We start from the raw sequence: 21,105 nt of genomic DNA, 5'->3' as shown, positions 1-21,105 counted from the left end.
GAGAAAGAGCGTTGGCTTTAGGGCCTGGCAGTGCTGAATCCAAATCCTAATCATCCTTTTACCAGCTGAGTAGCTCTGGGAAGCTTGCCCGATATCTCTGAATTTATTTGCTATCTTTAAAATGGATATAACCATGCTCATTTGTGGCGAGCAGAATACCACGCCCTCCCCAAACACCCCCCGCCCCTACACACACACATCCTCATTTCCGGAAGCTGTGACTATGTCGCCTTATATGGAAAAAGAGGTTTTGCAGATGTGATTAAGTTAAAACTCTTGGGATGGGGGGCTGATCCTGGATTTCATGGGGCCTGGTGACTCACAAGGGTCCGTGTAAGTGGAACTGAGAGGAGGGGGGCTAGAGTCCGGGAAAATACAAGGACGGAAACAGAGGCTCCTGCGGTGCAGCCCTGGGCGCGGAGGGCGGACCGGGGCGCCGCCGGCCGAGGAGGGCAGCAGGCGGGGAGGCGCTGGGGGGAGCAGGAACGGACTCTCCCGGAGCACCGCACCAGCACCCCAGATTTCTGCCCTCCAGAACCGTAAGAGAAAAATGTGTTCCGTTAAGCTGCTAAATTTGTGGCCTTCCGTGGCAGCAGCCACAACAATGACTCACCACCATACAGAATCGTCATGGAGACAAATCTCCAGGTGCCCGAAGGCCTGCTGCACAGAGCAGAGCCGATGGAGGAACATCCCAGCCCTTGGTGAAGATTTTATTACCTTGTTTCCAAAAATATAGAGTCGATTTCATCCAGCCCTGGGAAGTAACTGCCTATCAAAAAGGACTTTGCAATTTTGTGTCCTTTTTTTTCAGGGAGGTTTAGGCAGTCTATGAAAAGGGCCTCAGGGCCTCCTCCTCTGGAGAAAGGCATTTTTGTTCCTTGGATTTGCGATTAACGTGGCCTCCGGGCTCTGCTCCTCAGCGTGGGTAGCTGCATGTAGCTGCCATCTTGCAGGAGCAGCTGGCATTCCAGACTGAATTTCTTGGTGGGCGTGAATTCTCTGATGAGGGAACTTCCACCCAGTGCCATAGCGGCCGCAGGAGCCCGAGCACGCACAGCCGGGCGGGCCAGGGACCTGTGAGGGGAGGCTCATTCGGTCCGCTGAGAAGCTGAGACGCGGTGCTCTCTCACATCTGGGGAGAAAGACAGAATCCACAGAAGTCATTCGTACTTTGTCTTCACCGCTGTGAGTTTGTGTAGCTGTCAGGAATGGGTTCTGCCACAGAGTTGAAGCAACAAAAGAAAAATGTCCTATTGGTTTCCACCACCTACAGGTCCCCTCTGGTTCCCCACCAACCCCACAATTGCAGGAACCCCTCTAGAGTTCACGGCTGCACCTCAAGCCCCGGGACCCCGCGTGTTAGAGGAGACAGTAAGACGAGGAGGCCAAGCAGAGTGTGGGCGGGTGGGCTCTGTGTCTCCTGGCCCTGCCTGCCAGCTCAGGGGAAGACAGCACGCTGTCTGTGCCATGCCTGCCCCAAGTGCCGGCTGCTCCCCCACCGCCCCCACTGCCCCCGGGCTCTCGGCCCGTGTCCTGCCCGCCTTGCCCTGACCCCTCAGCCACCCGCCAGCCGGCGGCTCCTTCTCCACTCCATTTAAGAGCTTTCTTTAAGAGCGAACTTTCTTTCCATTTGCCACAAATTGAGAACGGCTTTAAATTTATGATTATAAACCTCTTGAAAACTATCTTTTCCTTCCAAGGGGGGCAGGAGGGGAGGAGGCATCTCCCCAGGAGCCGCAGAAGCTGTGGCTTTGGCCCAAGGGAAGCTTCCCCAGGACTTGAGGGCTTGCAGAAGCCTGGGCTGGGCCGGCCTCTTCTTGGAGTCCAGTTGGCCCCGATCTGCGTCTGACTTTGCACTTGGGTTGAAATGTCTCAACCCATTTTAATTTATTATTTTTAGGGTCCATGAACCACTCTGGGATGACAATTATTTAAGTGCAACTTTCTCATTTTTCATACCTTTGGCCCAAGTAGATATGCAGGTCTCATACATTCATCTCGTAAACAGAAATTTCCAAACAAAGTTTATGTTTCAATGAATTATTTTTAATTTTCAGTTTAGAGAGAGCATGTTTTAAGTAGAAAACTTTTTCTGACCATGTTTTCTGAACATGGGCTTTAGAATTCTCTTCACTTGAGAATAACCGCAGCTTTCTAAGCTCTCGGCTTCTTTTCAGACAGAAATTAGTGAAAGCAAAGGTTAACGCTTGCATATCCCAAACAGAATTGCTGGCAGATGGAAGTAAGACAGAAAGCTGACATCTCTTCTCCTGCAGCCTGCCTTCGCTTGCTTTCCTGAGGCGGAACTGAGTCAGCAGTAATCAAACCCTTCCCCCATCCTTGCTCCCACGTTCCCATTGCTCAGGCTTTGGCAATAATCCAGCTTCTGCCTGGAGAGTCACTAACTGCTGGGCTGGCAAAACTCCTCAGGGACCCCACCATCCCCAAAGTCTCAAGTTCAAGGACGGTCTGGAATACTTGAGCACTGGTCCCAACCATGGCAGCAGCATCTTGCTCCGGCATTCAGGGTGTGCTGAGGTATATCCGTGTGTGTGTGTGTGTGTGTGTGTGTGTGTGTCACAGTGGCTGTAAATAAATGGCAGTGGTTATTGTCACATCATACCTCTGCCATCCCTGGTCTTTGCGCCTTCCTCTAGGCTAGGCGCTGGCCCAACTAACACCCAGTCCATAGTTTCTTAGTTAAGACTCGTTTAAAGCCTCTCTGAGACTCAATTTCTAGATATAACAGGGGAAGCTAATAGCATGTGCCCCACAGGGCGTTGTGAGGATTAAATCATTACTATTTGCACAGCATCTGGAACCAGGCCTGGTCCCCAGTAGGTGCTATGACAATGTTCAGGTCACAGTCATCAGGACAGTGTGGTTCTTTCCTAAGGATGCCATACAGAACAATGGAACAGAACAGAGTCCAGAGACACAAAAGATGCCAAAGCTATTTAATGGGGAAAGGTAGTCTTTATGGAGGATACCCAACCTTTTGGTGTCTCTGGCCACCCTGGAAGAAGAGTTGTCGTGGGCCACACATTAAATATATTGTGACACATAATCAAAAAAAAAAAATCGCTTCCTGTTTTAAGTCAGTTTATGATTCAGGGTTGGGCCACCGTCACAGACACCCTGGGCTGCATGCGGCCCGCCAGCCGCAGGCGGGACACCCCGGCCACAGACGGTGCCCTGAAAAGGAAATATTTACATGGGAAAAAAGAAAGGGAATCCTTATCTCACGGCATATACAAAAGTTAACGCAAATGGCCCGAGGAGTAACACGTGGACGCTAAGATGCTAAAACTTGAAGAAGGAAACACAGGAGGAAGTCTTTGCAACCTTGGGCGAAGCAACGATTTCTTCGGCAGGACCCAAAAAACATGAGTTGGTTTTAAAACGGGTTTTAACTGGATCTCATCACAATTAAAAGCTGTGACTATTTACAAGCCATCGATGAGGAAATGAGAGGAAAGCCAGACTGGAAAATACTCACAGAATACAGGGAACTTGAATCCAGAATATATAAACAATGCCTGGAACTTGAAATAAGAAAGACCAACAGCCCAGCTGAAAATGAGCAAAAGCCTTGAACAGACACTTTACAAAAGAAGATAACAAGAACACCAATAAACAGATGAAAAGATGCTTGACATCATGAGTCATCAGGGCGCTGGAACTAAAACCCACAATGAGATGCCAGCATTCGCCGTGAGGATGATGCAGTGGAGGGTCACACCACGCATCCCAGAAGATAAGAAGTGATGGAACTTTCACCCCCTGCTGGTGAGAGTTGAGAATGGCACCGTCTTTGGAAAACACTGGCGGTTTCTTACAAAATTTCTACCTGAACAACCCAACCGTTCTTTTCTAAGTATTTACCCAAGAGAAATCAAAGCACACACCTACACAGAGACACGAACGCCGATGTTCGTAACAACTTCATGCAGAAGAACCCAAACTGGGAACAGCCCGAATGTCAACCAGCTGATGAACGAAGAAACAAGTGTGGCGTAACCTTGCAGCGGATGTGATGCAGCACTAACAGGGAGTGAACTGTTGGTATACGTGGCAGGGGTGAACCTCAAAAGCTCAGTGATCACCTGCGTGGAACCCCACTCTAACCTAGGCTGAGCGAACCAGCAGTGATGGATCAGCGGGTGCCGGCGGCTGGGGGACGGGGCTTGGGAACTTTGGAGGGAGCGAAATGTGCTGTAGCTCGTTCTGCTCGTAGTTTTATGGGTGTATAAGTTTGTCAAAACATACCAAACTGTACCACTAAAAGGGTACACTTTATTGACTCTAACTAAACATTAGTAAAGTTGGGTTTTAGATACGAACCCCCCCCCCCTCAGTTCTTTTTACCGTTGTTCTACCAGATGCCCTAGCGCTGTGGGGGCAGTAGGTGCCAGGTGAGCGGATGCTGAGCGCCTGACTGACTGGAGACCCCAGAGGGGCTCTCTTGGGAGCAACAGGAGGCTGACAGCCCGTCCGCAGCGGACATCGGTGACCTTCAGAGGCTGCTATTCACCTGGAGTTAAAGTCTTCGCCCATGACTTTAACGTTGAGCAGAAATACCTTGTGAAGCCTAATCCCTTCTGGCAGGCTAGGACTTAAAGGAGACCTTCCTGGGCCTTACAGGATGCAAGGGGTGGAGGGAGCCCTGCAGACCGATTTGTTTCGGGCAGGAGGAAGGGGGTTGCTTCCACCTCTTCGTTCTCTTTCCCAGCTCTTTGGTGTCTTCCTAGACCATCTTCAGAGACTGTTTCCAAATCAGGGGGAATGTTTCCAGCTTCACTGGGCTCACGCTATTGGCTCCTCCGGAGACTTTAGGGAACAAAGCGAACCCAAAGGCGCGTGAGAGTCAGCGTCGCGGCGTAAGGCAGAGCCTCCTGGCTGGTTGTCCTGGGGACGCGCCTGCTGACTCTGGACTGGTCGGTGGTGCTTTGGAAGAAACTGAAGAAACCCAAAACAAAAATGACTTTTTAACTGGAAACACGGACATCAGCAATGCCCGTTAATCTCAGCATGGCCACCTCGGGGCTCAGTGTGTCCCGATGGCTGTGTTGCCTGTCGTGGTCATTCCCCAGCCATTTCAGCTCTGTCACGGGGCACTCTAACCAAACTGCCCCCCAACCCAACTCTTACAAGGCAATGCTGCCCCCTGTTCCAGTCACGAGTCCCCTGCGTCTTCAGTGCCAGAGGAGTTCTGGGCTCGCTGCCCCATGAACCATAAGGGTGGCTTGGGCCCCTGAGATTAAAGCAAAATCACACCCTACACGGCGACGGAAGTTTGCTGGCGCAGGTGTTGGAAATCACTGGGCACGGAGAAGGAGTAAAGACTTGTAATTTGGGGGCATAGACATCTGTGTCTCCGTGCTTAAGCTAAGTCGACCTTTTAGTCTTAATTTTGTAAGGTAAAAAGGCGCATTGTAGGAAACTTGGAAAACGCTGGCAAATAACAAGTGAAATAATAACCACGTAAATTAATAGCCCCAACCCGAGTTAACCGTTATAACCTATTTCCTTGGTGCTCTTTCTTTGAAGTGGGACGGGAAAGGGAGAGGCCGGGGGCCCCTGGCAGAACGCAGCTTACGCTCTTAGTGTTGGAAGCCGGCTCTCACTGGACCCGCACAGGTGCCCCCCACCCCCGCCTGGTGGAAGGGCAGTCGGTGCTCCTTTCACAGATAGGCCCCTGGGGCTCTGGGAGGGGAAGTCCCAGGCCAACGTTCACCCATCAGGGAAGCGGAAGACCTGGGATAGAAGACCCAGCTCAGCCTGTCTCTGAAGCTGGGCTGCAATCACTGTTCTCCGGGGGCACTGGCGTTTGAAAGAGCTCAGGGAAGAGCCCCGTGCTGGCGCAACTGGAAGGCAGATACAGGGCCCGCAAACGGGGCCGGGGACCGTCCTACAGCTGCAGGAAGCTGGGTTGGGGGCACGGCCTCACGGGCTGCCGTCACCTGGGCTTCCTGGTGCCACACCCAGAATGAAACGGACCCCCGCCCCCCGCCAGGCATGGGCAGAGTGGGAAACGAGGGAAACTTCTCTGCCCGCTCCCACCCCTGCGCCCCCGCCTTGGGAGCGCGCTGTCTAAAATCCACAGCGTGGGGACGCAGAGGATAGAGACAGCGTGACCCTCAGGCAACCTGGCTCCCAAGGGCGGTGGCAAGGGCTGCGGCAACCACATCCTTTCGGCCGCTTTCCCAGACCCCCGGCAGATAAGCGCCCTCCCCTGACAAGGGAGATGTGGAGGGAAGGTGAAGGTAGGGACACACTGGCTCAAGAACTGTGACTCCCTTCTCTCTTCTTTTCTCGTAAAGACCGTCACCTCACCAGCCTGTCTCAGGTCAACGCCATCCTTTCACCAGGGCCCCCAGGCTGGTCCCCAGCCCCACAGTCCCTTCCCTGCTGCTGGAAGTGGAGTAGTAACCATCTGTCTGTGACCCTGACCTAGGGCTTGGTCATCGAGCGCCTGGGGCGGAGGCCTCTCCTCATCGGCGGTTTTGGGCTGATGACCCTCTTCTTTGGGATCCTCACGGTCACGCTGACGCTGCAGGTGAGACCTTGTGCCTGTCGCACCCTGGGGAGGTCCGCAGGGAGCTGGCTTGCGGCTCCGGTGCCCAGGGCCTTTGGCGTGGGAGGTTGGCGCCGTCCGCAGACGCCTCTTGCACTTAGGCTTCCCCCGGGCCTCTCTGCCCTGCGGCTGCGGGGAGGGGGTTCGGTGATGGGTCCCTGGACTGCGAGACGAGACGCCTGATGAGCTGTGTGGTCTTGCGCAAGACACGCCTCCTCTCTGAGCCTCTGTCTGTCCATCTGCGAAATAGAAGAGACGACTCCAAGACGCCTGGCACTGCTCTGTGAGGCGCTTACACAACTGTCACGTCGTTGGCTGGTGGGGCCAGCCGGGGCTCTGGGGCCAGACCGCCTGGGTGTGAGTCCTGGCTCTCCCCCTTTCTCACCGTGAAACTTCTGGCAAGTCACTTAACTTCCCCGCTCCTCCCGTCTGTAGAACAGGCGGCTGGAAGGGCTCAGGGGTCATCAGGATCCCCGGTTTCTGGACGCTGAAACCAGGACTCAGGCGTAACGTGACCTGTCCGCAGTCACGCAGAGGGATGGAGGAGGCACTGGGGTGGGAACCCAGTCCTCGACACACCTGCCCCCTCACCTGCGCACTGCTGCTCTCTCGCAGGACCAGGCCCCCTGGATCCCTTACCTGAGCATCTTCTGCATTCTGGCCATCATCGCGTCCTTCTGCAGTGGCCCAGGTAAGGCTCCCCCTCCTCCTGCACCAGCTGGCCCAGACGCTTACGGCACCGCCATGGTCGGGGTTCCATTGTGCGGAGGGACGTCCGGGGCCCAGGGAGGGGAAGGCCTGCTGGGGAGTGGAGGGGGAAGAGAGGGTTCCCAGGCATTTAAATGCAGCCACTGCCTTGATTTCCATCCCACCGATGGTGGGTCACATGCTCTGCAAAAGTGTGTTGATGATCACGTATGGCCACATCGTGGCAGTTTGCGGCGTGGGAGCCTTGAGCCAGACACGCCAGTTTGGGATGAACCGAAGGTGCTCAAGTTGCACCTGTGCCCGCCCATAGACGAGCCACAGTTCAGTGTGGAAGACGACGTGGTGATGATAATGCTGGTGATGGCCCAGACCTGCGGTCACTGGCTGTGTGCCGCACTTAGCTCGTGGCCGCTCAGCGGGGGGTGTGGGGGGGTGAGACAGGAGGAGCCTCACATGGAGCCAGCAGGGACAGAGGCCTGTCACTGGCCCCTGGCTGCCGCCTTGCATTGCCTGTAAGGGTGTGCAGTCTGGAATGTTCTAAGCCATTCACCCAGGACTTATTCCAGCCCCAGCTCTGTCATTGCCCTGGTGGGAAAGTCCTCGCCTCTCCTCGGGCCTCAGTTTCCCCACCTGCAAATGGCCAGGGTGGGTGAGCCTGGGCGCCTGCTTCCCTGGCTCCGGGCTGGGCTCTTGCTCCAGCCCCCGCGAGGCTGACCCTCCTGCCCCTAGTTCGCACAGGAGGGGCAGAGGCCCGGGAGGTCGCGTGGGCCCGTGGCCCTGCAGTGGGCGGGATGGCAGTGTCTGCGCTCCTGGCTACTGTCGGGCGTGAGCAGTGTCCCTCCAAGATCCGCGTCCACCCGGAGCCTCAGAGTGTGACCTTGTTTAGAAACAAGGTCTTTGCAGATGTGAGCCATTAAAAATCTCGACCCTAAATCCAACGGCCAGAGTTCTCATCCGACGAGGGGGGCACACAGACACACCGAGGGGAAGGCGATGCGAAGGCTGAGGCGGTGGGGCTTCAGGTCCAAGGAACCCCAGGGGTGGCCGGCAGCAGCAGGAGCCAGGGCGGAGGCACGGGGCATTTCCTCCTCGCAGCCTCCAGCGGAAGCCAGCCCTGCCAACACCTTGAGCCCAGACTCCAGGCTGCCGGGACTGTGAGAGAACGCATTTCTGATGTTTGACGTCATCGTGTCTGTAGCGATTTGTTACGGCGGCCCCAGGACCCTCACACGGGCTGCGAAGTTAGCAGAAAAAATGCCCTTGCCCCCAGGCAGCTGGAGAGGCAGGGCCAGAGGGCTTTGGGAGTGAGAGCTTTGCCTCATCTAACACTTAACACCAAACAGATGCGTGGCGGCTGCCCCGGAGCTTCTGGTGCCCGTTCTGCTCACTCGGGAAGACCAAGGGAGCTTTAAAAATTAATAGGATTCTCTTCTGTAAGCTGAGCACCTGGGCAGCGCTGGGTCCTTGGCCACTCACCCGATCCCCGTAACCTGCTCGGAGGAGAGGGCCTATCCCCTTCCCCTGTGAGGACGCCTGGGCACCAGGGAGCCCGCCCAGCCCCCGCACCACAGGGCACCAGCTGGCCCAGGCGGGATGCGAACCCGCGTCTCCCCAGTTCTGAAGTCTCAGCTTTCCTGCCACCCTCCCTCTGGTTGTGCTTAGTTTTCCTTCTTATCTCTTTCCCACGCCGAAGGCAGAGTTCACGAGTGAGCTTATCTCCTGAGGCGGGAATATGAAAATAGAGCAGTGTTCGTTACAACTTTCTGCAGATCCTCTCCAGAAAGGACCATCCCTCAGAAGCAATCCTGTAAACGCTGTTCTAGGGCCGACAGGGAGCTGTCCGGTGCTTCTGGGAGAAGCCAGGGTCTTCAGCAGAAACACGCAAGGGTCCGAACCTCTGCCTGTGCAGGCCCTGGGGTCAGGGGCCAGCGCCCAGCTCCTAGGACTCTCCTGTGGCATCAGCCAGCAGCTGCCTCCCTCGCAGCTGTGCCTGGGGCTGTCCGGGAACGGGCAGAGGAATGTGTCATGTCACTGCTCCTTGCAAGCAATGAGACAGTGAGAGCTGGTTGTCTGAGTGTGTCCATGTCCCGTGGCTGCTACGTCAAAGCCCCCCAGACCGGAGGCTTCACGGGACAGAAATGCACTCTCTCGCCAGTCCGGAGCCCGAAGGTCTGACAGCAAGGTGTGGGCAGGGCCACGCCCGTGCAGAGGCTCCGGGGAGAAGCTGTCCCTGCCTCTCCCTGGAGGCGTCCCTGACCTGTGGCTACACCACACCGTGTCTGTCTTCAAATCGCTTTCCCCTCTGCGCGTCCCAGAGTCCCTCTGCCTCTTTTTTTAATGGGGCATTCAGGCCCCAGGCTGGTCACCCAGGATCAGCGCCTCCTCTCAAGTTTCCAAAGTTAACCACATCTTTTGCCATATGAAGCAACATTCACACGCCCCAGGGATTACGAGATGGGGTGCGGCCGCATAAGAAACGTTGAAACCTATAGGGAATTTTATGAGTTTATTTGAGCCAAACTGACGACCATGGCCAGGAAGAAAATCTCAACAGATTGAGAAAATGCTCTGGGAAGTGGCAGTTTTGCCATTTATTTCATACAGCAAAGTCAAAAGGGAAGACAGAAGGGGGTTCCAGGAAATCCAGCAGTGACAGGTTAGGGAGGCGGAGAAAGCAAAGCAGGGGACATTTCTGGGGTTGGATGAAAAGAAAAAAGGAATAGGCACCCACTTCTTTCCCTAGGCGGGTACACGTTAGTTAACAGTTAACAGTTAAGTCAATACCGACAACAATGAGGGGCTTTGTGGTCTCTGCCCTGGCGCCGTGAGGGGTCAGCAAAAAAGGAAGTTACTCTGATATCGCAAAGCTATATCAGGTATGTCATCATAGATGCAAAAAAGACAACAGGCAGGCTCAGTTAAGATGTAAAGATTGACCTTTGTTAAGGGGCATTTCGGCCTGGGGCAGGAGTGCCCGCCATGAACCGCCTTTAGTGAGGAAGCGTTCATTTCAGACCGTCCCGTGTGGTTACTTTCGGCCTCTGAGTGTGTGAGGCCACCACACAGGCCTCCCCTGAGCTCGTCAGGGTTCGTATGTGGTCCCTCTGTCCATAGGTGAGTGGAGCAGCACCCCTTCTCCTGGGGGAGGCGTTCAAGACTCAGCAATCGCCCACATCTCCACAAAATCCCCCTCCTTCCTACCGTCGCACCCATTTCTAATCTCAGAACGGGAAAGGGCTCAGGAGCTGGGAACCGGTCCTGCTTGCTGGCCTTCCTCTTGCAAACGTGCCACCGGGCGACCTGGAGTTTCTTGCTTCTGAGGCCAGATGCGGCCTCCGTTTTAATATCCTGCTCCCCGGGCCATGTCCATTCTAACTGGACGCAATGTGGGTTCAAGGCCAGGGGCGGTTGCCTCGGCTGAGGAGGGCTGGGAGGCCTGCGAACATGCACAGACCCCTGATCTTGAGGAATGAACGGGAAGCAGCTGGGGGTGGCGGGGGGGCCCCTCGAGGGGGGCGGGGCTGCACTGCTTTCCTGTGGCTGCGGTTACAAAGGCGCACTCGCCTGGTGGCTCAGGGCCACAGAGACGTGCTCCCTGGCAGCCCCTCAGCCCGGAAGGCACGATCACGTTCACAGGCCGAGTCGCGGCGTGGCCAGGGCTGGGCCTGCTGGCTCCAGGGCCATCGGCTTCCTTGCCCTCTCCCACGCGGTGGCTGCCGTCTCGGTCCCCAAAGCCACCGTGCGTAGCAGCTCCTCTCCTCTCTGCTGCTGCCTCCCTTTTTAAGAACCCTGTGGCTACACTGGGCCAACTGGATTGGACAGGATGATCCAGAATAATCTCCCCACTCAAGATCCTTAACTTAATCCCGTTGCAAAGTCACTTTTGTCATACAAGGTCATGTAAGGTCAAATATTGACAGGCTGCGGAGTTTCCGGTGTGGAGGTGTTTGGGTGGCGAGACGTTCCAAGCAGTAACAGCATTTCCCGCGGCCTAAATGCGTGAGCTAGCAGGACACATTTGGGAAGTGGGCGTGGAGTCCAGGTGGCCGGTGGTGTCATGGGGGGTGGGGGCTGTGGGTGTTAGCGAAGGGGACAAAGAGGGAAGGAGGACCAGATCAGCCCAACCTCGTGTCCTCAACGTGCATAGCGATCGTACCAGTCTGCTCAGGCTTCCATAACTGAGTGGCTTGAACAACAGATTTTTTTTCTCACAGTTCTGGATGTTGGAAGTCTGAGATCAAGGTGTCCGCAGGTGGGACCCTTCTGAGGCCTCTGTCCTTGGGATGTAGACGGCCATCTTCTCCCGCTGGCCTCACGTGGCTGCCCCTCTGTGTGCGTCTGTGTGCTACTCTCCTGTTCTCATAAGGACACCAGTCAGATTGAATAGGGCCCAGCCAGGGGCCTCATTCACCTTAATCACCTCTATATAGAGCCAATCTCCAAATACAGTTACATTTCAAAGTGTTGGGGTTAGACTTCAGCACACGAATTGAGGTTGAGGGGGACACAGTTCAGCCCAGAACAGGGACTAAAAGTAAAGAGCCTGGATCAAGAAGCCCCCCGGCTCTCGCCACAGCTGAGGACAGGGAAGGGACCAAATAGTTTGGCCTCTTTTCTTCGTTGAAGATTTTCATCTGTTTTGTGCGTTCCTGTATCTGTAGCATCTCTAAATGAGGTCCTCAGTGCCCAGCTGCGCCCCAGATGTTGGCATAAGCTGCTAGGACAGCCCCCGCAGAGCTTACGCTCCTAATGAAAAAATATATGACTATAAAGCCAGGTCATCGAAAGTCCCAAGGGGAGGAGGGGACCAGATGAGGAAATGAAGAGGGATGGGACAGGACAGCAGGGGCCACATTTTAAGTGAGGTTGCAGGGAAAGACCTCCCAGGGCCGGCGGAGGTTGAGCGAAGGTCTACGCCAAGTCAGGCGCTGAGCCCTGCAGACGGGCACCTAAGGAGACCCTCCCAGGCAGAGGAGTGACGGAGGCAAGAGCGTGCCTGGCCAGGCCCCTGAGAGGCTGCCCACTGGGGACATCGCTTAAGCCACAGGTGGAATTTTAGCCACATTCAAAAAATAAAAAAAGAAACAGGTGAAACCACTTTCAATAGTATTTTGTACTTGGTCCCATATATCCAGAACATGGTCATTTTCACATGTAATCATTAGGTAAGATGTGTGCGTGGATACCTGGAAGTTCTTTTTCTATAGCAAGTCTTTGGAGTTGGTGTGTGGTTTATGCTTAGAGTACATCTCGACTCAGACTGGCTGCATTCAAGAGCTCAGTAGCCCCTGTGGCGAGGGGCGTGCAGGTCAGGGCAGCTCTAGGGTGAGTGGGAGCCGCGGGGCTGCCAGGGACCAACTGGGCCAGTGGGAGCTCAAGCCAGGGAGTGGGAAGGAGGCAGGCCCGGCGGCCGGGTCGGTGCCGCTGTTGGACCCCCGGGCAGTGGAAGCCATCGGAGGGCTGTCATCAGAGGCCGACCTAACCTGATTTCTATTTCAAATGATCGCGTTGGCTGCGGAGTGGATAACGGAGCAGAGGCACTGTGCCCCAAATGCCCTCAGAGAGCTGCTCTGTGGTGAGCCTTTCACTAGAAATAGTCACAGTAATGGCAATGGTACAGCAGGAATAGGCAGCCACTTTTACATCATCCATCACCCTGTTGGGTCAGTGCGCCCATTTCACAGATAAGGAAACTGGGGCTCAGGGAGGACGTACTTAGCCCCACGTATTACAGTTAGTATCAGAGCAAAGGCTGGTGCCCGTATCCCTGTGCCCACGGCCTCCCCCACCCTCCTGAAATCGCTGGCTCGGGGCGGAGGTGTCCCAGGCGAGGCGCCCGGCCAGCCGTGCCTCGCTGCTCCGGCTGCATCCTCGCCCAAGGGCCATGAGCTTTGAAACGCTCTCCTAGCCAAAGCGTGGGCCCCGGGGCCAGACCTCTGCACACCGCGCCCCCGCAGGGACCTGGCGCTGGCTCGCCCACCCAGCCAGGCAGCTCTGCGCAGACCGTCCAGATCCGCTGCCCTCTTTTATGTTCAGTAAGGAAAGTAGGACACTTAGCCTGCCTGCCACATGGCACCAAGGGAGAGGCATGGGTGTAGGGTCACATCAGGCTACCACTCCTGTTCCTTGTGACATCCTTGGGAAGTCACTCAGGCTCACAGAGACTAACAGCCTCCACCTGACTAGGCAGAAAGGGCTGTTTAGCGGCAATGTGCCGTGCCTGGCACAGGAAGTGCACGGTAAATTTCAAGTTCCTTCCATGTCTTCCTTATTAAGGCAGACTTCAAAATATGACGTGCCTTGCTGGAGAAAATTCTAGAACAGGCTTCTCAACCACAGCACTACTGGCATTTGGGGCCAGAGAATCCTGCACATTGTGTGTGATGTTGTGCAGCCTCCCAGCCTCTCCCCACGAGCTGCCTGTAGCAGCTTGTTTTAGCATGACAACCAAAAATGTCTCCAGGCATTGCCAAATGTCCCCTGGGGACAGAATCACTCCTGGTTAAGAACCACTCTCATTACTTTGTGGTTTGAAATAAGTATAAGCTCAAGACTCAAACCCGCATGGCCCCATCTCTTACTGTGTGATTTGGGGCAGGTCTCTCTCCCCCTCTCCCTTCCTCGCTTCCTCACCTCTTTCCTCCTATCTGAATAATGCTATCTTTTAGTGTGGTCCCCATGTGTCACCTATTAAGTCCTGTGCCTTTCCCCAAAAGCTTACGTGATTCGTGTCCATATCACAGATGGAGAAACTGAGGCACAGAGAGATAAGGCGCCCATCAGGGGTCACACAGCCAGTAACAGGCACGCCGGTTCCAAGCGCGGTGTCGTGCGTACTCTGAACCGGGAGGCTCCCGGCAGGTTCGTCACAGGAGCAGCTGCGTGCGTGGCGCTCACCGTCTGTGACCGCGGCAGTGTGCGCTCTGTCACCTGAAGGCTGGTTTCAGCACATTTCGTGTGTAGCCATTGTCCTCGCGCGTTTTGACGGATATCTTAAAGATACAGAGAGGCCTCTTCCTCTGTAGGGGGCAGCGCATCCAATCTTTTCAAAATCAAATTCTGAGTGTTTGGTTCAAGTAAGAAATAGTGGCCAAGTACACGCTCTCCGCCTGCCTGTCTTGCGGGGACGAGGGCGGGTCTGTCCTGAGTCATTTTTGATCGACTCAGTGAGTGGGAGTCCAGAGCTCGTGGCTGTGGCAGGGGACAGAGATGACAATGGTTGGAGAAAGCTCCGGAGCGGCACAGGCGCGAGCTGGCCGCTCTGTGACCTTGGTTGTCCTAGAACGCGCGTGTGGTCACGTGCAGTGCTCGCACTCCGAGCTTTGCCTCCGTGGGGTGGAGGGTCTCTGAATTCGTTCCTCCCTTCCATCCCCGCTGCCACCCTCCAAGCCCACGAACAACCACACCCCTCCCCGCCCCCGCGCTGCCCAACCGCCTCCGCCGCCACCTGAAACCCCCATTGGTCTTCTTCAACAGCAACCCTCTCCTGCCACCCGGCCACCATCCGGGTCCTCTGTCCCTTCCTTCCGCCGGCAGACCGGCCGGCCTCTGTTCTAGACCTTGACCCGATCCCGCTCACCCTCCGGGGCTCTGCCCTCCCACCCCTCCTCCGGACCAGATCTGCCCCCATGGTCACGAGCAGCGTCTGCTCCTCGAAGCCACGTCTCCTCGGCCCCGCCCGAGCGCCCTCCTGCCCGCTGCTGACACAGGCGCCCATCGTCCTGAGCGGCAGGCCTCCTGCGGTTGTAATCATTGATTCGTCCACTCACTCCCTTTTCCACAAACAAGTCATCTTTTCCCATCAGATGAGGGAGTCCCATGAGGGCAGGGACGTTGTCATTCTTGGCCACTGCTGTGGGACCAGCCCCAGTGCAGTCAATATTCATTGAACGTGGATAGAATGAGTCAGCCCAGCGGCTGCCACTCTGGGGCTGGTGAAGGTTCCCCAGGGCTCCCCTCCCCCTGCCGCCCTGTCTTGCCTGGGGACGCTAACAGGTGGGTCTGACTGGCAGAGGGGCTCCAGCTGAGAAGGGGAGGAGGTGCAGCAGGACCCCCAGTCACGCTGAGCCCCAGGGCCTGGTCTGGGCACCCGGCCCAACCCTGAGTCTCAGTGAGGGGAACATGGCGGGGGGGTGCAGACCTCAGAGGCCATGAGCCCAGCCCGGTGCCTGAGGGCACTTAGAAATCAGAGAAGCAGCCTGGGTTGCCACGGTGACTGGGGGGCCTGCTGGCCTCAGGACCGGGCGGTAAACATCCAGTTCTGCCCACACAGGACAGCCTCTCAAATTAAGAATTGTGTCCCCCTATGATAATGGTATTTTCACTGACAACTCCACTGCCGGATGACTCAGGAGGCCTCCACCCATGCAATCGAGGGGCGGCGATAAAGAGGGCACAAGTTGACGAGTTGGGCAGGGGCACCCACCCTCTCGCAGGGAAGGGGTGGCAGGAGAAGCTGAGACCTGGAGGCCAGGGTCCCAAGCCTGCATCCTGGCTCTACCCCTCGGGAGCCGGGAGGCCCTGGGTGAGGGCAGCCGCCGCTCTGGGCTCCCGGGCCCTCGCCCAGGAACTGGGTGGCCAGTCCCTGCCTGGTCCAGTTCTTCCAGAGACGAAACCACGCACATTCCTAACGCCGTGTGCTCCGTAAGCATCAGTGGCCTTGCAAAGCAGACAGTACTCAGCGGCGGCGGGTCACCGCTGGGTTCAGAGGGCATGTGGGAGCCGTGAGCGTGGCGCGTCTCTCGCTTGGATGACGCAGGGCAGCAAACAGTCCTCGCACCTTTACGAGGTGGGGCTGTCACTCCCGCCCCCGCCCCCGAAGCCATCGCTCACCCAGGCAGAGGGGCTCTTGCCGAGAGGGCGCCCTGCATCGGGAGGCGGAGGCGGGTGCTGGCGGCGCAGCCCCCGCCTCGCAGCGATGACACCCGTGCCCTGGCTCTGCCTGCAGGCGGCATTCCCTTCGTCCTGACCGGCGAGTTCTTCCAGCAATCCCAGCGGCCGGCGGCCTTCATCGTGGCGGGCACCGTCAACTGGCTCTCCAACTTCGCCGTGGGGCTCCTCTTCCCGTTCATCCAGGTACGGCTGCCCGGCCGCTTGCCCACAGGGTCCCCCGTGATTCAGCAGTGCCCTGAGTGAGCGGTGGCTCAGAGCAGAGGCTGACTCTCTCAATCGGAAACGCAATCTGTTGGCCCAAGGAAGGGAGAAGTGGGCCTTGGCCAATACCCTTAACCTTCTTTCTGCCCCCCTGCCCCGCACCTCACACCTTCCGGGAGCGACCCCTAAATGCGGGGGGCTGCTTCAGAGGGAGAGAGCTTCCCATCGCTGCAGGTATGGAAGGAAACCTTGGTAGAATCTCGAACCGGCAACCTGCTCATCATTTTTGCTACATGTTCATCACTGTGTTAGACAAATTTCCTATACAGTCATGCACTGCGTAACAGCAGTGTGTTGTGAAGAGGATCTCTCTCTTTCCAGCTGGCTCACCTTCAGCAGGGTGCCCACCCAGCTACGGGCGGATGGTCTGGAAGAGCCAGGAGGGAGGGCCCGGCCTCTCTGCAGGGCCACGCGGGGTCAGGGCAGCAGGGCCAAGGAAGCAGGCGGTGGGGGGGGCTCTGTGAGAAACGGGGGCTGTGAGAAGGACGAGCCGAGCATGTGGCAGGTCTCAGCGTAGGAAAGGAAAGCCCAGTGCGTGTGTGGGCGTCCTCACAGCCTCTCTGCCAGGCGGACATCAGGCCTTTCCCTGGAATCCTCTGGAGATGGGTTTCGGGGCCCTGAAGGATGGGCAAGTCCATCATTACAAGTCCGGTCCTTAGAGCTCGCTCCCCTGTACAGGCCAAGAGGGCGGGCCCAAGACTCATTCATTCATTCCTTCATTCTGTAAACCCTTGGCAAGTATCTACAACATGCTAAGCACTTTGTGAGGTGCTGGGGCCACACTGACGTAAGACCTGCGTGGTCCCCGGGGGCTCCAGCCGGGCTAGCGGACAGGGGCGGGCAGGAGCCCCGGGGCTGTTTCGCAGGGCAGAGCATGAGAAGCCCCACAACACGGTGTGCACGAAACGCAGCAGCTCCTACGGAGAACCCCTCGGTCCTGGGCAGCGCGGGACAGCTCATCACCCCGTCCCTCCCTTCCCAGCACTCCCGGGATCACTTCCAAAGGAGCTACTTGCCTTGCCCACCCACCTCCAGGCTCTGTCTGGGGGCCCCAGGCAGGGGGGGGGCCCTGGAACACCGCCTGCCGCTCCAGCACAGAGCGGCTCGGCAAATGGCCGCCTCAAGGCCTGTTTGCTGCTTTGAAGGTCCTTACTTGCCAGGTACTGTGTTCAACCCAAATGACACACAGGACAAACGGCACAGACTTTGGGGTCAGAGAGGCTGGCCTTGAACCCTGGCTGTGCCGCTCAGCTGGTCAAACGCGGCCTGACTTTGGTCACCCTGTGCTTTGCAGCAGCGCCCCCAAAAGAGTCAGAGAGAGGCGTCAAGGCCGGAGCTTGGGGCTGCCCGGGGTACTCAGGGAAGGTCGCCCCCTCAGTCACAGCTCCTCCCCTAGGGGGCGCTTCCTGCCGTGCCACCGAAGGGTCGCCAGGAGGAGGAGAAGGGACGGGAAGGAATTCATGCTCAGCGCCCGACGCTGACGCTGCCCCTAACCAGCTGAGCAACTGAGGACAAGTCGCCTCTCCAAGCGGGACTTCTGCGCTGCTTCTTCCCTCTTGGCCTCCCGTCAGCCCCTTCCTGCGAAATGTGGGGTGTGTGGGCTGCCTCCCGCCTTGGCGGGTCGCGGCACCGTCTCCCTGCCCTCGGCCCCAGGCTGCCTTTTCCCCGGGGCCTGGGCTGTGGTCAGCGTCAGGGTGTCCCTTGGGCCGTTCATTGTAACAGTCTGCAGGCCACTCGGCCTCTGGCGCCCACACCCTGGTTCAGAGAAAATGACGTGCAAATGTGACGCCTGCCTGGTTCCACTGGTCAGAAACTTCCGTGTGATGCCATAAAACCTGGAAGGCGGAAAAGGATTCTTTTCAGCTTGAAAACCGTTGGGTCCTGCTCCAAATGCCTACGCAAAGGGAGGGGACAGCTGACGCAGCAGCTCTGGGGCGGTGGGGTCCGAAAGCAAGCACAGCGCCCCCTGGCCGCGGTGGCGTCCCCGGTGCTACTCCTCGGGGCTGGAGGCAGGGAGGGAACATCTCACTCAGCCGCCAGTTGGTGCCGGGCCCGGGGGACAGGAGGCGCCCAGGAGGGGCACAGTCCTGACTAACATTTCAGGAAAGAACAGACCTGACCCTCATGGGGACAGAGGGAGTAAGGTTTCACAGGAGAAGGCAAAAGGGGTGCCTCACTGGGCTGAGCAGCACAGGGACCCCTCAAGCTGAGACTGAGGAAGTAAGGGGGCGGGGAGCGTGGCTGGCTGGGAGGAGGGAGAGGCGCAGAGCGCCCCAGGGCCCGAGGGGACTGGGCAGGACAGGGGGGCCCAGGCCGAATCCCCCACGGCATCCGGGCAGGAGAGGGCCTGGGGGGTTGTCCCCGGGACTCCGCAGAGCCACGGCGCGATTTTAAGACAGGCTTCACTGTGTGCTTTTACAAGAACTCTGGCCGCCTGGTGGGACCCGGATTCGGGGCAGGGGCAGGAGAAACAGGCCAAGGTGACAGAGGCCAGAACAGTGGCCAACCCTGTGTGAGCGGGGGGAGGGGAGGGCCGGGCACCAGGGCCTTTCTGGAGGGCTGGAGAGGCTGCGCATCTCGCTCAGGTGTTGCTTGCGTGGGCGTGTGCTTTTTTCCAAACTCGTTACACTGAGCACTTAAGGCCTGCGCAAGTCACTGGATGTAAATCCTGCCTTGGTGAAAAATGTGTGTTTTAAAAAAGAGAGAAAAGCTGCTTCAGGGCAGCCCTCCCGCACCCACCGCGACGTAGTGATGCTTCAGCAGCTCTCAGGGGCAGCGGGGCAGCGCCGAGCTCCTCAGAAGTAGAACAGGGGACAGGAAAAAGGTGACGCTAGAGCTCTGTGCCAGGTGCGTCACAGGACCGGTGGCACTGAATGAATTTGCACAAAGCAGGCCAGTACAGAAGCAAGACAATGGCCTCCAGATCAGCCAAAGTTCAAGTCCAGGCGCAGCCCTTACCAGCTGGGCGACCACAAATAAATCACTCTCCCATCCTGATCTCCATTTTCTCCCCTGTAAGAGATGGGTAAGATGTCCTACCTCCCAACTGCTGTTGGGGAACCCTGTGGGACCCCAGAGACCCTTCCTGCCCCCACCCCACACCCAGCAGCAAGCGAGCAAGTGGAGAGAAGTAACGGAGGAGAGGGCGTGAGCTCCCGGGCAGGCGGACCTCGGTGTGAGCCCCGTTTCCCGCTGGCCCCTGTGTAGCCTTGGACGTGTTTCAGGATGTCTCTAATCCTCAGTTTCCTCCTCTGAGATGGAAATAAAAGTGGCTCTATCGCAGTGTAGCTGTGGGGATCAGATGAGGTCATGTCTATAATATTGCTGGCAGCCAGGAGGGGCTTAATTAGCACCTGTCTCTTCCCGGATTAAACACAATCTCATCCTGGAGGTAATGCCAGGTCGTCACGGTGACAGAGGATCTGGGATGTGACCCACAGATCAAGCTCATAAAGCCCTGTGTCATACTCCAAAAACAAATGTCACATCAAAGGATAGTACGGAATTGACTAAATTCAAGATACTGCTTTTTGTAAAGTATCATTCAAAATAGTGTCACCTTCTCTTTGGGTCCATAGATGTTTGTTGCATGAAAAAGTCCCAGCCCTCACAGCTGGAACCCATAAAGTCTTTTATTTAACAAGCATTTACTGAGCAGCGACCTGAGCCAGGTGCTGTGCTGCGCACCAGAGCCCCAGCGGTAACCACATCATTGAGAAGCTCAAGGTCAAGCGCAGGTGGCAAGGTCGTTGTAGCCCAAGCATTAGGTGTCAGATTCAGGATACATGACTGCACTCAACCCTTCCCCGTTTTCTGGTCTCCCCTATGTGTACAAGGCTGGATCCGAGTGCCAATCAGCGAGTTACATCCTCTGCGTCTCAGAAAAGATGATGTTATCTTGGCTTCGTCCACACTCCATATTTTTCTCACGAGCTGAGGAATTTCACTTCCTTTTGACATCACACTTTTCTCGTGTGTATATTGCGGGGGAGGGAGAATGTGGTTGTCAGTAAGTATGAACTTAAGATAATGTTAAGCAGTATTACACTCTGCTTCCATGGTGATTCAGTTTTACATGCCTACTTTTCAAAAATGAAAGATGTTACTTCCTCTTTACAAGCATCTTTACAAGCTGATGCATTCACGCCTCAGGTGAGATGTCTCAGGTAGATGATTGAAGGCACGTTTGCCGCTAGAGCCGGCCTCACACGGGCTGCAGTCTCTCCAGGAATGTTGGCTTATGCATGGGGAACTAGAGAAAACAGTCCATTCAGAGGTAGTTTCACGGCCAGTTTAGTGATGATCTGATTGATGGTTTTTGTTTCTGCGTTTCCACAGAAAAGTCTGGGCACCTACTGCTTCCTGGTCTTTGCCACCATCTGCTTCGCAGGTGCTCTCTATTTATATTTTGTCCTGCCTGAGACCAAAAACAGAACCCATGCAGAAATCAGCGAGGCATTCGCCAGAAGGAACAAGGCAAACCCACCGCAGGAGAAAATCGGCTCAGCTGTCACGGACGATAAGACCGGCGAAAGGCCCACACCGGACAAGAGCGCCCCAAATGGGGCTGTCTAAATGGACGGTCTCACCGCCCCCGAGAACCAAAGATCCCCCTACACATTTAATATTATTATGTATTTAAAAATAAACCTTTGCTAATCAAC

At 56.5% G+C, this 21,105-nt stretch overlaps 1 protein-coding gene across 2 annotated transcripts in view; it reads left to right on the top strand.

Moving 5' to 3' along the window:
• The window catches only part of SLC2A9 (solute carrier family 2 member 9), a 76,049-nt gene extending 54,959 nt beyond the window's left edge, over positions 1 to 21,090 (top strand). The window contains exons 9-12 of one of the 2 annotated variants that reach the window (XM_054581937.1): positions 6,461 to 6,562; positions 7,196 to 7,271; positions 16,236 to 16,363; positions 20,780 to 21,090. In XM_054581937.1, the coding sequence (XP_054437912.1) occupies positions 6,461 to 6,562; positions 7,196 to 7,271; positions 16,236 to 16,363; positions 20,780 to 21,016 (543 nt within the window). In that variant the 3' untranslated portion in view covers positions 21,017 to 21,090. The remainder of the gene's footprint in view (positions 1 to 6,460; positions 6,563 to 7,195; positions 7,272 to 16,235; positions 16,364 to 20,779) is intronic. The other variant, XM_054581938.1, reaches the window with a different exon arrangement.
• Positions 21,091 to 21,105: the final 15 nt, after the last annotated feature.

This window comes from Pteronotus mesoamericanus, unplaced genomic scaffold (assembly GCF_021234165.1).
Source record: "Pteronotus mesoamericanus isolate MK-2021 breed Mesoamerican mustached bat unplaced genomic scaffold, CSHL_Meso_final contig_68, whole genome shotgun sequence".
In the NCBI taxonomy this organism is placed as follows: Eukaryota; Metazoa; Chordata; class Mammalia; order Chiroptera; family Mormoopidae; genus Pteronotus; species Pteronotus mesoamericanus.
The sequence above is the reverse complement of the archived record's forward strand: the minus strand, read 5'-3'. Positions and strand labels throughout refer to the sequence as shown.